Below are 14,833 nucleotides of genomic sequence, written 5' to 3'. Positions count from 1 at the left end.
TTTTTTGTATTATTTGCTCAACCCATTCTTAAAAAAATACATCAGAAATTGTATTTTGTGTAACTCATACCCTGCAATAGCTGAGTTTCAAGGTTTTAATCCCAAGTTGGAAGTATCTATCATAGCCAAAAGATCAATTAATTCCAATAGTTAAAAGGATCTAAAAGAACTTATCATGGCCACGTGTTGGACAGCAGAGCCAAAGCAAGGGCCTTTAATTAGCTAATGGCAATACTGAAAGGCTAAGCACAAAGACAAGAAGATTTGTCCAACATGAGGCCCTTGCTTGATCCAGTTCCTGATAGAAGGCGCCTGGGATTAGACCTGTGAATAAGAAATATTCTTAGTAAGGGGTAAAAGTAAAAATTGCATTAGCAAGCGAGAATTAAGAGAAATTTACAAAAATTAATACAAAATACAAATCTCCAAGTTGACTTGGAGATGCATAAATTATATGCAAGATAGTTTGGACTAACTGAAAAAAAAAAATACTAAAGATCGAAATATACTTTTTTTTTTTTTGTTTTTTGATAATCGAGGAACTTTTCATGGTCAAGTCCTTATGACTCTATGGAACCCAAAACTCGAGGTATTGATCGTTTCATAACAACCAGCACCAAGTAAATATGCCAGGATTTGAACTCAAAACCATGTGTTATTTATTGGGATCACATTTCCTAATATTTGCCCCGATCAATTGGACTACCATAGCAGATAAGATTGAAACCTTGTTTTATGCCATGGTTATATAATGGGAGACGTTTGCGGAAAAGAATGAGAAACTAAAATCATCATCAAAACTTCACCTTGGTTTATAGAATAGATTTCATTATGATACAATAAAAAAACTAAAATCCTAGGTTAAAAGAACAAGTTTTGAGAAACATTTATTTTAACCTAGTATATAATGAAATTCATCATAAATTTCCAGTTGCATCAGGGTTTGCAATACTTGTATCATTTCATTTTTCCTAGATAAATTTTTTCGGAATCACTAACTTTGCCTAGAAAACTGTAGCGAATTGCATGGACAAAATGAAGCACAAACCTTTGGTTGTGCCATGTGTGTGACCATTAATTGAAGCCACCTTTTGACATTCCCAGACTTTCATTAACAACCTTTATATATACAACACCAAGCTAGACGACTTGTCTGAAAAGAAATTAGTGATTGAGGGGTTTCCTGATGAGGGTTCTCTTTTGGATGAGATGAGGAAGCTGGAGAGGTTTGTTGGGCTGGTGGATCCATTTTTGGAGGTTGGGAGCAGCCTCAGAAACTGAAGATGTTTCTTGACTTGGCTGAAGGGTTGATCTAGTTGTTGGAGTATTTATTCTATTTTCAAAACACCAATGTTCTTCATGTTTCCATGATTTTCTTTTTTGTTTAAAAATTGTATACTTCAAAACAAATTGTTCTCAATAAATACTCCTGCATCATGCCCTGAAACTTTTGGGTATAGAGGTGAATGAATGTTGATGTCAATTGATATCTCTCAAATGCTGCAAACCTTGCTGAATATTTCCTAGTAGTATGTTCAGAATGTCGAAACTTTAAACTCTAAAGTGAACTGGAAGAAAAATAAAAAGACGAAAAAAGATATTTCTGCAATGGATCATCATTCTTCATATGAAAATTTAGACAGTCGCTTGGAGCTGTTGACAAGAAGTTTCGACAGAATAAGAATTTTGCCATTATGCCGTTGTATAAATCAGCCAATAAACATAGCAAGCCCCGGAATAATCATAGGTAATAATCTCTAATGCTCAACCATACAATGCCCACCATGGCTCCCCCCATCCTTTGAGGTCATTGTTGGATTCCACTTGATCCTTTCTCTCAGAAAGCACAGCCCGGATGTGCTAGCTAAAAGCTCTCCTACCTTGTGTAAGTGATCAGACGCTGATCAAATATCTAAGTGACTGCCAAAACTTTAACCAGAATGACTGAAATTATGTTCATGTTGACATAAAAACTTTTGCAATTCTTGGACCATCGCCCACCACTGCAAATTAAAGGGGAAATAAAAGGAAAAGGAAAAGGAAAATTAGAGAGAAAAACTGGCAGTCCAATGTTCTAACCTTGTAAACAAGACAAAGGAAATGGGTAACAAAACTTGCCCACCAAAAACAATAAGAACAGTTGGGCTTTGGCTGGAATGCTAACTTCCCATACAAACCAATTACATTAGGACTAGAGATGTCAAGATTGGTCAAGCTAGGTTTCTAGCTTGATCAAAGCTTCCTTACAGGAATTTTTCCTATATATATATATATATTAGGTGATCTTATTGCTCTATTATGAGTGACCTGGAAGCTTGTAGGACATGGGATGTGGCTGTTAGATGTAGGTGGCAGCTAAGTCCAACACCAATTGTAGGACATAGACAGTTGAATTATGTCCAGTTTTCTTCTATTCTGGGGCCAATATGAAGGACCTATGTGACATTTTTTATCTATAGCCATAAAGAAAGTACCAAATAAAATTGTGTTAGAAAAAAAAATGTTTCTCTTTTTCACTGTAAACATTTCTAACACATTCCACAAACAGGCTCATTTTGCATGCAAATCCCAAATTTTGAGGGGAACATGTATCATGAATTGTTATGCAACCATTATTGAAAAGAACTTCAAACCAGTCAGTCTTAAATAAATTTGACTTGGTCTTCATTGTAATGGAACTTCATTGACAGCACAGGCCAAAATTGGTGGTTCATAATTTTGCAGAAGCACCATTGACAGGTGAAAGAAAATATCAAACATGATGGAAAGAAAACCAAGTTTGAAACAAATGTTTCATACCCGCATCATTAATCCAACTTCAAGGATTTGGGCCCATAACACCCCCTCACGAGCAGCCCCATACCCACCACTATGAGCCCTTGATGTATATGGTGAGTGGTCTAACACTCCCTCAAGTGCGGCTCCATTGTGAAATCAGATGACTCGGACAAACAGAATGTGGAGTTAAGCTCAAATTGAAACACACAAAAAAAGAAGGGTTGGCAGTCGTTGAAGAGACTCAGCCATGGCCCCCAACATCAACCCTACTCTCCCTCTCCTCCTCCTTCTTCTTCTTTTCACTCTCCATCTTTCCTCTGTCTCCGCTTGGAAGAAGGAAGAGTTCAGAACCTGCAACCAAACCCCCTTCTGCAAACGAGCCCGCTCCCGCAAACCCCACTCCTCTTCCCTCTTCGCCACCGACGTCGCCATCCTCGACGGCGCCCTCACTGCAAATCTCCGCCAACCACCTCCCGAATCCCCCGATCAGGATCAGATCAAGCCCCTCCTTTTCACTCTTTCGGTTTATCAAAATGGCGTCGTTCGAGTCAAGATTGACGAGGACCCCTCCCTCGATCCGCCTAAAAAGCGCTTTGAAGTGCCCGATGTGGTCCTCCCGGAGTTTGAGTCTACGAAGCTTTGGCTCCAGCGGTTTCAGACAGAGACGGTCGACGGCGATTCGGGGCCTTCCTCGGTCGTTTACGTGGCTGATGGGTACGAGGCGGTGCTTCGGCACAATCCGTTTGAGGTCTACGTGAGGGAGAAACAGGGTAAACGTAGGGTTTTGTCGTTGAATTCTCATGGGTTGTTTGATTTCGAGCAATTGAGAGTGAAACAAGAAGGGGACGATTGGGAGGAGAGGTTTAAGGGCCACACTGATGTGAGGCCCTACGGCCCCCAATCCATTAGCTTCGATGTTTCCTTTTTTGATGCCGATTTCGTGTATGGCATTCCCGAGCATGCGTCAAGCTTTGCTTTGAGGCCTACTAGAGGGCCTGGGGTTGATGATTCTGAACCTTATCGGTTGTTTAATTTAGATGTGTTTGAGTATATTCATGATTCGCCATTTGGGCTCTACGGATCAATCCCATTTATGCTTGGGCATGGAAAGGCCAGGGGGACTTCAGGATTTTTCTGGTTGAATGCAGCAGAAATGCAGATTGATGTGCTTGGCTCGGGTTGGGATGCTGAGTCTGGGATTTTGTTACCCGAGTCAGGTGGTAGGATCGATACATTGTGGATGAGTGAAGCTGGTATTGTTGATACATTCTTTTTTATCGGTCCTGGTCCAAAGGATGTTGTGAGACAGTATACGAGTGTGACAGGAACGCCAGCGATGCCACAACTTTTTTCGACAGCTTATCACCAATGTAGGTGGAATTATAGGGATGAGGAGGATGTTGAGAATGTCGATTCCAAGTTCGATGAGCATGATATTCCTTATGATGTTTTATGGCTTGATATTGAGCATACTGATGGGAAGAGGTACTTTACATGGGATAGGGTGCTTTTCCCAAACCCAGAGCAGATGCAAAACAAGTTGGCGGCAAAGGGTAGGCATATGGTTACTATTGTGGATCCACACATTAAGCGAGATGAATCCTTTCACCTACACAAGGAGGCCACTAGTAAGGGATATTATGTTAAGGATGCAACTGGAAAGGATTATGATGGGTGGTGTTGGCCTGGATCATCATCCTACCCGGATATGTTGAACCCAGAGATCAGGTCATGGTGGTCTGAGAAGTTCTCTCTCAAGAACTATGTTGGATCAACTCCTTGGTTGTACATTTGGAATGACATGAATGAACCTTCTGTCTTTAATGGCCCTGAGGTATGTTGCTTGTCCCATTTGATTTTATTCATAATAACATTTGACTGTGTCTTAAGTTTTTTCTATTTTTCAAATTTACTTCAAAGAACAAGGAACCATCATGATCATGAAATAGCTTTCTGCTTAGTAAGCGAATTCTGGATATTAACACTTATTCTGCTGGATATGACAAGATCACTAGATGACTAATGTAATCATAAGACTTTTTAAAGATGTGACTTGATCACTAGAAGACTAATTTAATCAAAAAGTTTTTTAAACCATCTTGAGATTGTAGGGTTTTGGCATTTCCCCTGCAGGTTTAGTAGATGAAATATGTGTAATATACTATTTACCTCCTTTTAGTTGGTAAACTACATATGTGCTACTTAAAATAATAGCCTATAATGTTATAGCATGCTGTTGCTGTAGAGTCATACTGTCATAGGTTATAATCAACTAGGAGTTTGACTGTGGTTATAGTTGGAGTTGCATGGTCCTGGCATTGTATCTACATGGACTGAATTGATGATGTGATGAATATGAGATCTCACATTTCACTGGGGTTAGTATGGCTCTATGAAAGAGTGGGAGTCAGGTAGCTTTTCTTATCTGTCTAATGAATTATGGTATGAAAGATATGAAGAAACGTCATGAGAAGGAGAGGAGGCTCTTTAGACTTGGCTCAAGTGGCAGGGAGTTTGGATCAGGATGTGGGAGTTCCAGGTCCAATTTCCAATAGGGGCCAAGAAAAAAATGTTACCTTTGAGGGAGGAGGGGGGGATGGATTGGCAAAGAGAGTGATGGGCAACATGAAGCTGAGAATAATCTGTTGGAATTTGATTGGGGGTGCAGCAGAGAAGGCAGTGGGAGACATGAAGCTGAGAACTGTCTCTTGTAATTGATGGGGGCTAAAGGGAGACAGAAGTGGAGATGGGGCATATTCCTTGTTGTGTTAGTTTAGGAATGTGGACAAACTGAACAGGCATGTGTCTATGCTGAGTTTTGCAAGGAGTTGCAACAATTAAGGTCTTATGGGAGGACCATGGGTATCTGAAGGGAGACTTTTATTAGTTCATTTTCCTTATGAGAGATGGTTGTGTGAAAGGACATTGACCAATGAGGAGATTCTCAAATTTTATTAGAGTAACAACTTGACGGATTACCAAGATATACATTGGTATGATGCTATGTTACATGGATTGGAGTACAAGTGTCAATTGCTGGTAATCATGTTCCAAAAATTAGGAATAAATTTTAGAACATGGTTGCATGAACAAGCAATCTCATTTCTCTTTTTTTCTTCAGTCTATCCTCAAGAACAAATTGAAGTGTATGACTAAGATAGAATATCAAATCTGAGCCTAAGGTTATTTACAACAAAATAGGGATTTATTCTTCTTTCTTTGTTGAATACACCTCTAGGTACATATTTGACCAATAGGTATGTTAGACACTTATCCTACACTGACCCATTGTAACAGATGTGTCACTGATGCACCATATTGTGAGATACATCGCATTATTTCATGTGATACAGCAGATCAACGCTATTTTTGCTTTTACTTTTTCTTTTTACTACAAGATAGAAGAGAAGGTGCCTGTGTGATCTCTTGCTGTTATTGCACTAGGGTCTAGTGCATTTTTGTTTGTTTTTGTGTTTTTTTTTTTTTTTTTTCAACTTTTGAGAACGAAGTAGCAAGAATTGTTGGGAGCTTGAAGAATATATTGCAGGTCTGGTACCCTCCGCTGTGCAATTGTTGGTGCTGTACAGTTGTCAATGTTGTGCAATTGTCATGATTGCAAAATTTGTTTGAATACAACACTTAACAAATGGATGTGTGAATACAACACTTCAAAATCGCAATTTTGAAGTCTGCTTGCTAATCATGCTGCAAGTTGCTTAGCAAAATCAAGAGCCAAATGGCAGGTTTTGTTTGTGGAGGATTTTCTAAAGCCCCATGAGTTGTGTAGAGTTTCTCTGACTTGTTTTTGTTATATCTTTCATCTATATGGCTGTTTTGCTCTCTTTTCAAGCTCCCTTTTCTTCCTCCCTCTTTTTTTTTTTAATCAAGTCATGTATATTTAGGAAGGATTTCTTGTTCATCACTTTTAGTTACAAATTCATATCAATGATGTATTTGTTCTTGATAAAAAACTTGGAGTGTGCTATTTCAAAACTCCACGTTTGTTTGGGTTTACTATCTTAAAAGCCCAAGGGTGCGGACCCAGAAAAAAGAATATGGTTAACCCCAAAGTTCATTTGCATGTTAGCAATCACTTTGCTTGCCTCATCAATGTGCTTGTTTGAAGGAGTGGGAGAAAGAAAATAAAGTTCTGAAAAAGAATAAAGGAAAGGAAAGAAATATGTGCTTGACTTGCTTATCAAAAAAAAAATTGAAATAAATGCTTGAGTTAGAAATTAGTTTGCAAAGTTTGAAATTGGGAGGCAATAATAAACTAGCAGAACTTGTTTCAAAATTTTTGTTTTACGTTTTCTAAGGTAAATTATGTATGTATGTATGTATGTATGTATGTATGTATGTATGTATGTATCCATCCTAGACTTATCTTGATTTAGGATTTTGAAAGAATAATTACACTAGGAACTTAGATACTTATCTTGATTTAAGATTTTGAAAGAATAAATACATTAGGAACTTAAATGCATGGCGCGGTGCATGTATATATGTATGTATTTTGAAAGAATAATTACATTAGGAACTTAGATGCGATGCGTGGTGTGGCGTGGCGTGGTGTGTGTGTGTGTATGATGAGGATGAATCTTCAAGATATATATCAAGAAAGGGAATTAGTATTAGTTGTAATTAAAGTAGGATTAATATTACTTGGAATTAAATTATTTTATTTAGTCTATTTTGCCAATCAAAAAAAAAATATTACTTGGAATTAAATTAGGATTAATATTTGTTGGAATCAAATTAGGATTAGCTAGTTGAGTTAAAATATAATTAGAATTTGAGTCATGATATGTTATTAGAGTCTTAATAGACTTTGGATGTTATAATTAGAATTAGAATCATAATAGGTTATTAGAGTTCTAGTGGACTTTGGATTTCTTAGAGAAGCCTATAAATAGGCTAATCAATGTAAATCAAAGGGATGAATTAATATGAATAATATTATATTTTCTTTCATTGCAAGCTTGCAACCCTCAATGGTGAGACTCCATTGATTTTCTTCTAGGTGAGACTCCTAGAAGGCCTTAGTGAGACTCTAAGGTTTTCCATCTTTTCTTCATTATTTCTTCTTTCTCTCTATTTCTTATCTTATAATTTTCTCTACCATAAAATTTATTCCTTGTTCCTCTTCTTACACCCTAAAAATAAAACCCTAGCCCACCTACCCTTAAGTGTAGGCAACCATCCTAGGGTTGTCCTACATTAGTGTATTTTGAAAGAATAATTACATTAGGAACTTAGTAGGAACTTAGATGTGTGGCATGGTGTGTGTGTATCCTAGACTTATCTTGATTTAAGATTTTGAAAGAATAATTGCATTAGGAACTTATATGCATGGTTAAAATAAAAATAAAATAAAATATAAACAATAAAACCTACACACTCTGAGGAACCTCTCTTTTGTGAATATATGGGCTAAAATATCAAAAAAGGAACTTTTGTGTTTTCTGCTGCTGAAATTTTATTGTGAGTTGAAACATTTAATTGCATAAAAAATGTGACAATGCATCAATTTTTGCTAAGGTACATCAATGCATCAATTTTCTCCAAGGTATATGAATGCATTTTTCTTTTGATAAGGTATATCAAGGCATTTGCTAGTATGTTACTAATTTGTATCCTCTTATGTAAATGTATAAAATGAGAAACAGGCAACCTGTAGTTTCCTAATTGAGGTATTGTTACATCACTAATTTATCATAGATAAGAACTAAAGGTATGGCTATTACTTGGTCTTTATAATTAATATACATGACCATTTTACTAGAGTAGATTTGACTATGAGGAATTTAAATCAACCTGATGGTAACAAGTTGCTATTTAATCATAGTTGTTATAACTTACATCCTGGTGTTGTTGCATAATTATTTTTCTTTTACCAGGTGACAATGCCTCGAGATGCTTTACATTATGGAGGTGTAGAGCACAGAGAACTACATAATGCCTATGGCTACTACTTTCATATGGCTACATCTGATGGGCTTGTAAAGCGTGGAGATGGAAATGATCGACCTTTTGTTTTGTCAAGAGCATTCTTTTCGGGAAGTCAAAGGTATGGAGCTGTTTGGACAGGAGATAATACAGCAGACTGGGATCAACTCAGGGTTTCAGTTCCTATGATTTTGACCCTTGGCCTTACTGGAATGACATTCTCTGGTATGTAAAACTTATTTAATTAAAGAATGGCATTTTTTTTTTTTTAAATATAGGTTGTCATGGTTGATTTTTTATTACAGGCGCAGATGTTGGTGGGTTTTTTGGCAATCCTGAGACGGAGCTATTGGTACGCTGGTATCAACTAGGTGCCTACTATCCTTTCTTTAGGGCCCATGCTCATCATGACACAAAGAGACGAGAGCCTTGGTTATTTGGGTAGGATTATGTTTTACTATTATATTGAACTTGTGAACTTGATTATGAACTCTGAATTTTATTGTTGGTGGTTAGCAGGTCATGTATACTTTTGCAGAGAGTTTTCATTATTATGTCCAGGAGGGGAACAAAAACAGTTTCCAAAGCATGGACTTGTCAGAAAATTTTTCAGAAATTAAATATATGTTGTTTCTCTCCATAACCTGTTATCTGAATGTGTTGTAGTTTTTGCCAAAATTTATGTGGATTTTGGGTAGGGCAGTGAAGTGCACTGCAGTCTTAGCTTGCTTGATTTTGTTAGTGCACAATGATGTTCACTGCCGCCTTGTTCTTGTTGGTATGGCTTTTCTGCACAAAAAAAAAATCTCAGTAGCTCTTCCATTGAATCCTTTCACTCTTTGATGGATTATTTTTTATTTTTTATCTTTTACTTTTTATTTTTTTTGTTTTTCATTTTTTTATGTCCTTTTCCCAGAGAAACCATTAAAATTGAACCCTAAACCTATGCTTAGGGTGCCTTTGCTGATTTAGTCACTAGTCAAGGGAACACTCTCCCTGGTTTCTGGTTGTTTATGTTTTTTGTTTCCTTATGCATAGACAATTAAATGAGATAGTTGTCCAAGGATGGTTTGGTCATGGGCATCAAAGGTCAATTCAATAGGTGGAGTTGCATGGGCAAAGGGAATTCCCCAAAGAAATGAGATAAGGCTTTTATTAAGATTTTGGAGTTTTTTTCCTTTTACCACAGCAGTTATCAACTAAAGTACGGGTGTTCTTGAGGCATAAGCGTAATAGTGATATGGGCCTTTCTGATTTCATGATCCCCTGGATCCTGCCTGTTCCAGACACCTATGGTGCCTCATTGAAACTATGAAAGTCCAATCGATTTTGCATTAGTTTGGTCACATTTCAATTTGGATGTCAATGAACTCTCTTCAGCATGGCATCTGGATGAATCAGAGGTAGTCTCTACAAGCTCTTTTTTCAGGCTCAATTGGTTGACCAATTTTTTTTTTTTTTTTTTTGATAGATAAACATCAGAATATATTAAAGAAGGCTGATAAGCCGCATGTATACAGGTAGTATACTCAAAAGCCCAAGAAGAAAGGCTGCCACAACCTCACCCACCCTCAAGTGACCGCAAGCCACTCTAAAAAGCCTAAAAGAGAATATGAATCCTCACCAATGTACACCCTAGCCCACCTCCACAAATTACATACAAAAAAATTCTTGAATTTTTGAATATCTAAAGACCCTCCTCTAAACGCTAACCGGTTTCTTTCCTTCCACACCGTCCAAAATATACACAACGGAATGGAATTCCATGTATTTTTTCTTTTTTTTCCCACAAAAGAACCCCTCCAACTAAGAAGCACATCTATAACTGAATTTGGGAACACCCATTGGACTCCAAAAATAGCGAGTGCAATCTCCCAAAGAGATTTAACCACTGTACAGTGAACTAGAATATGATCCGCATTTTCCTCTTCGCAGCCGCACAAAAAACATCGATTCGGGAGTTGCCACCCCCTTCTCTGAAGCTTATCCAAGGTGAGGATCTTCCCCCACGAGGCTTCCCAAGCAAAAAAAGACACTTTTGTTGGGACCTTATCCAACCAAATGCGTCTATTCGGGAAGGCACAGGCTGAAGACCCCACCAGCAATTTATAGGCCCCCTTAGCCCCAAAAACGCCATTGCCTTCCCCTTTCCATCTCACTGTATCATCCTCAGTAGAAGTTCTGAAATCCCTCAGCAGAGTCAACATATTACCTATCTGGTCCAACTCCCAATCGTTGAAGTCTCTAACCAGTCTCAGATTCCAGCTTCCTTGACCCATGCTCGAGTCCCACACTTCACTGACTTTGGCATTCCTATTCCCTGCCAAGGTAAAAAGCTGAGGGAAGGTTTGAGACAGCGCCTCATTACCACACCATTTATCCGTCCAGAATAGCACTCTGGTCCCCTTTCCTACCTTAAAATCAATGCTCTCCCAACACCAATCAGCTTCCTTCATGATCTCCTTCCACAATCCCACTCCGTGAGGCCCACCAGCTTCCTTTGTCCTCCACCCGCATCCCTCTTGGCCATACTTAACCCCTATCACCATTTTCCACAGGTTCTCTTTCTCATAAGCATATCTCCACACCCATTTTCCCAACAAGGCTCTATTCAGAAAATTAATCTTTCGGATGCCTAAACCTCCCTCCTCCTTGGGGCTACAGACCACCTTCCACTTTATTAGGTGAGCTTTCCTCTCCAAGCTACCTCCCCCCCAAAGGAAGTCTCTTTGGATTTTCTCAATCCTTTTTGAAACGGACCTAGGGATGCGGATAAGGGAGAGAAAATAGGTAGGTATGCTGGCCAAAGTACTCTTGATAAGAGTAATTCTACCTCCCTTCGAAATGTATTGTCTTTTCCACTTGGCTAGTCTTCTTCTCATTCTTTCTTCCACCCCGTCCCAAGAAGAAACCGTTTTATGATGCGCTCCAAGGGGCAGCCCCAAATAGACAGTGGGTAATGCCCCCAATCTGCATCCTAGTTCAGCCGCCAACTCCTCCAACTCATCCACTTGCCCCACGGGAATGAGGGCACTCTTAGCCAAATTAATTCTAAGTCCCGAGGCCGCCTCAAACCATGCCAATATCCAACTTAGATTGGTTACTTGCTCTCTTTCAGCTTTACAAAAGATGATTGTGTCGTCCGCATAAAGTAGGTGTGAAACAGCCAGCTCCTCACCCCCTCTTCCCCGAAGCCTACAGCCGGTAATAAAACCCCCCTCACCAGCCCGTCTAAGAAGGGTACTAAGAACCTCCATCCCCAAGACGAAGAGATATGGAGAGAGAGGGTCTCCTTGCCGCAGTCCCCTTGAGTTTGAGAAGAAACCGGCAGGCTCCCCATTGATTAAGATGGAAAATTTAGCAGTGGAAATACACCACCACATCCAATCCATCCATCGGACCCCAAAACCCATCTTCCGAAGCACTTTCATCAAAAACTTCCAATTGATGCTGTCATAGGCTTTTTCAATGTCCAACTTGCAAATCAACCCTTTCTCTTTCCTTTTGAGCCAATAATCAATCACCTCATTAGCCACCAAGGACGCATCTAAAATCTGTCTCCCACTCACAAACGCATTTTGATCTACTGAGACGACTCTATCCAGCACCTTTCTTAGCCTATTCGCAAGGACTTTGGCCAATAGTTTATACAACCCCCCAAGCAAGCTAATGGGCCTAAAATCCCCCAGATCTTCAGCTCCTCCCTTCTTGGGGATAAGGACCAGGAAGGTAGAATTCAGACATTTGGAAAAGGACCCATGTTCAAAGAATTCCTTAAACAGATCCCCCACTTCCTCCTTCACCAAATCCCAGCTCTCTTGCCAAAAAGCCATTGTAAATCCATCCGGGCCTGGTGCTTTATCTCCCCTCATTTCCATCAGTGCACAGTAGATCTCCTCCTCAGCAAAAGGCCTCTCCAAGTCTTCAGCTTCCCGAGGATTTAGTTGATTGAGATGCAGCCCCTCAATATCCGCTCTCCACCCTGGCTCTTCTGATAAAAAATTCTGATAAGCGTTCACAATCCCCTCCCTCACCTCTTGCTCCTCAGTCAGCCAATCCCCGTTAATCTTTATCCTATCCAAGGAATTATTCCTACGGTGGGCATTAGCCATCCGATGAAAGTAGCCGGTGTTCCTATCCCCTTCCTTGAGCCACAACTCCCTTGATTTCTGCCTCCAATGGACTTCTTCCAACAGCACCCATTTGTGGAAGGCATCCTTAGCTTCCTTTTTCTGTTCAGTTTCAGCCATTGTCAGCCTCCTCTCGCTCTCCACACCATCCCAATATTCCACTTGCTGAAGGGCAGAGTTTTTGTTGATTTCCAGCCTACCAAACTCCTCCCTATTCCAAACTTTAATTTTATGCTTTAAAACCTTCAGCTTCGAGGCCAGCCTGAAACTAGCCCTTCCCCTCACCTCAATCTCCTGCCACCACCCCCGTATAAGACCTTTAAAGCCCTCCACTCTCAGCCACATGTTCTCAAATCTGAACGGAGTGGGACCCCTCCTCAACCCCCCACCCATCAGCAAAATAGGAAAATGGTCAGAAGTGGGTCTCTGCAACCTACATTGGACAATCCCACTAACCATCTCCAGCCACTGATGCGTAACCAAAAACCTATCTAGTCTAGCCCAGGATTGGTTATTCCTCCCCTCACTCCAAGTGAAAACACCCCCTTGCATAGGAAGATCCATAAGTTCTAATTCGTCAACTGTCTGGGCAAACATTCTCATAGCGCCAGTTAGCCTTCCCTGTCTATTTCTTTCCCTTGGAGACAGTAGCACATTGAAATCCCCCCCTAAACACCACGGGTCCTCCCATAGGCCTCTGATCGCCCCTAGTTCTTCCCACAAGCAAATTCTATCTTCTCTGGAAAAAGGCCCGTATACCCTAGTAAAAATCCAAACTAGCCCATTTTCCACATTCCTAATCCTGCAGGATACCGAGAAATTCCCCACCTCCGTCTCCAACACTTCCAGGGATCTTTTATCCCAGCACACCAAAATCCCTCCTGCAGAACCCACCGCATCCAAAGCCACCCAATTTGACCACCTACCCGACCCCAAACTTCTCACCAAGCCTTCCGACCAGGAATGAATTTTAGTCTCCTGAAGACAAAAAAGGTCCACCCTCTGACTTCTGATCACTGCCCTGATAACCCTTCTCTTAGAGCTGTCATTAGCTCCACGAACATTCCAACTGAGTATTCGTAGCTTCATTTAACTTCCGTGATCTGGCACCCCTTTGCTTGCTCTTCACCACATTGCTTCTTCCCCCCTTCATAGTTAATGGAGCATTCTAATCTTTTCAGCTCTCTCTCGAATTTAGATTTCTCCAACAAGGTTTTGCTGTGAACTCTTTCCCTTCTTTTACGAATCTTAACCAAGAATTCTGTGATATCCTTCTCCAGACCCTCTGTCGAAAATCCCAAAAAATTGCTGAATTTGGCCAGGTCGCTTTTCTCCCAGCTAAGCTCCCCCTCTACCTCAGAAGCTCCAGGCACTATTTGATCTGGAGCCGTCTTTGATCCCCCCTCTTCATTTCTACTTATGTTTACCTCCACCAAATCCCAGCATTCAACAGTCTTTCTCAAAGGAGACTTCGTGCCAATTAGCATCTGAAGCGGATTTACTTCCTCACCCCGCTCCATTTCAATCCCAGAATGGTCGCAATACTCCCCCATTGGAGTCCGACCAAAAAATGAGAAGAAGGAGAGGGGGTCCCAAAGATCAGGCAAGGAATCTTATCATACCTCATCGCTTCCTCAGCCAAGGCGATATCAGCCATCGGTCCCACTATTTGGCTTTGCTCAGCCTCTCCTAGCTTTCGGACATCCTCCTTCTCCCTTAATATAGGATCCTCAGAGACAGGGAACCTCTGTCGTCTCGGGCCGCAACTCAGGGCCACTTCAAGTTGGGCGCTATCCACCGTCGCTGGGCTGTCTTTAACACTCGCACCAGCATCCTCCCTTGGCTTCCAAATTTTGGGCCGATCCAAGTCCACCATCTCCTTTGGCCCAGAGGAATCCACAAGAGGAGGGGAGTTTGCCTCGGGCCCACGAGATTTCTCCAAACGGCCCATCACTAATGGCCCATCCTGTATTCCTACC

At 40.4% G+C, this 14,833-nt stretch overlaps 1 protein-coding gene across 1 annotated transcript in view; it reads left to right on the top strand.

The window, feature by feature from the left end:
* The first annotated feature begins 2,861 nt into the window (after positions 1-2,861).
* LOC117914606 (probable glucan 1,3-alpha-glucosidase) overlaps positions 2,862-14,833 on the top strand; it is a 34,501-nt gene continuing 22,529 nt past the window's right edge. Inside the window, exons 1-3 of the mRNA XM_034830000.1 lie at positions 2,862-4,612; positions 8,676-8,949; positions 9,030-9,165. Of these exons, the coding sequence (XP_034685891.1) occupies positions 3,026-4,612; positions 8,676-8,949; positions 9,030-9,165 (1,997 nt within the window). The 5' untranslated portion in view covers positions 2,862-3,025. The remainder of the gene's footprint in view (positions 4,613-8,675; positions 8,950-9,029; positions 9,166-14,833) is intronic.

This window comes from Vitis riparia, chromosome 5 (assembly GCF_004353265.1).
Source record: "Vitis riparia cultivar Riparia Gloire de Montpellier isolate 1030 chromosome 5, EGFV_Vit.rip_1.0, whole genome shotgun sequence".
In the NCBI taxonomy this organism is placed as follows: domain Eukaryota; kingdom Viridiplantae; phylum Streptophyta; class Magnoliopsida; order Vitales; family Vitaceae; genus Vitis; species Vitis riparia.
The sequence above is the reverse complement of the archived record's forward strand: the minus strand, read 5'-3'. Positions and strand labels throughout refer to the sequence as shown.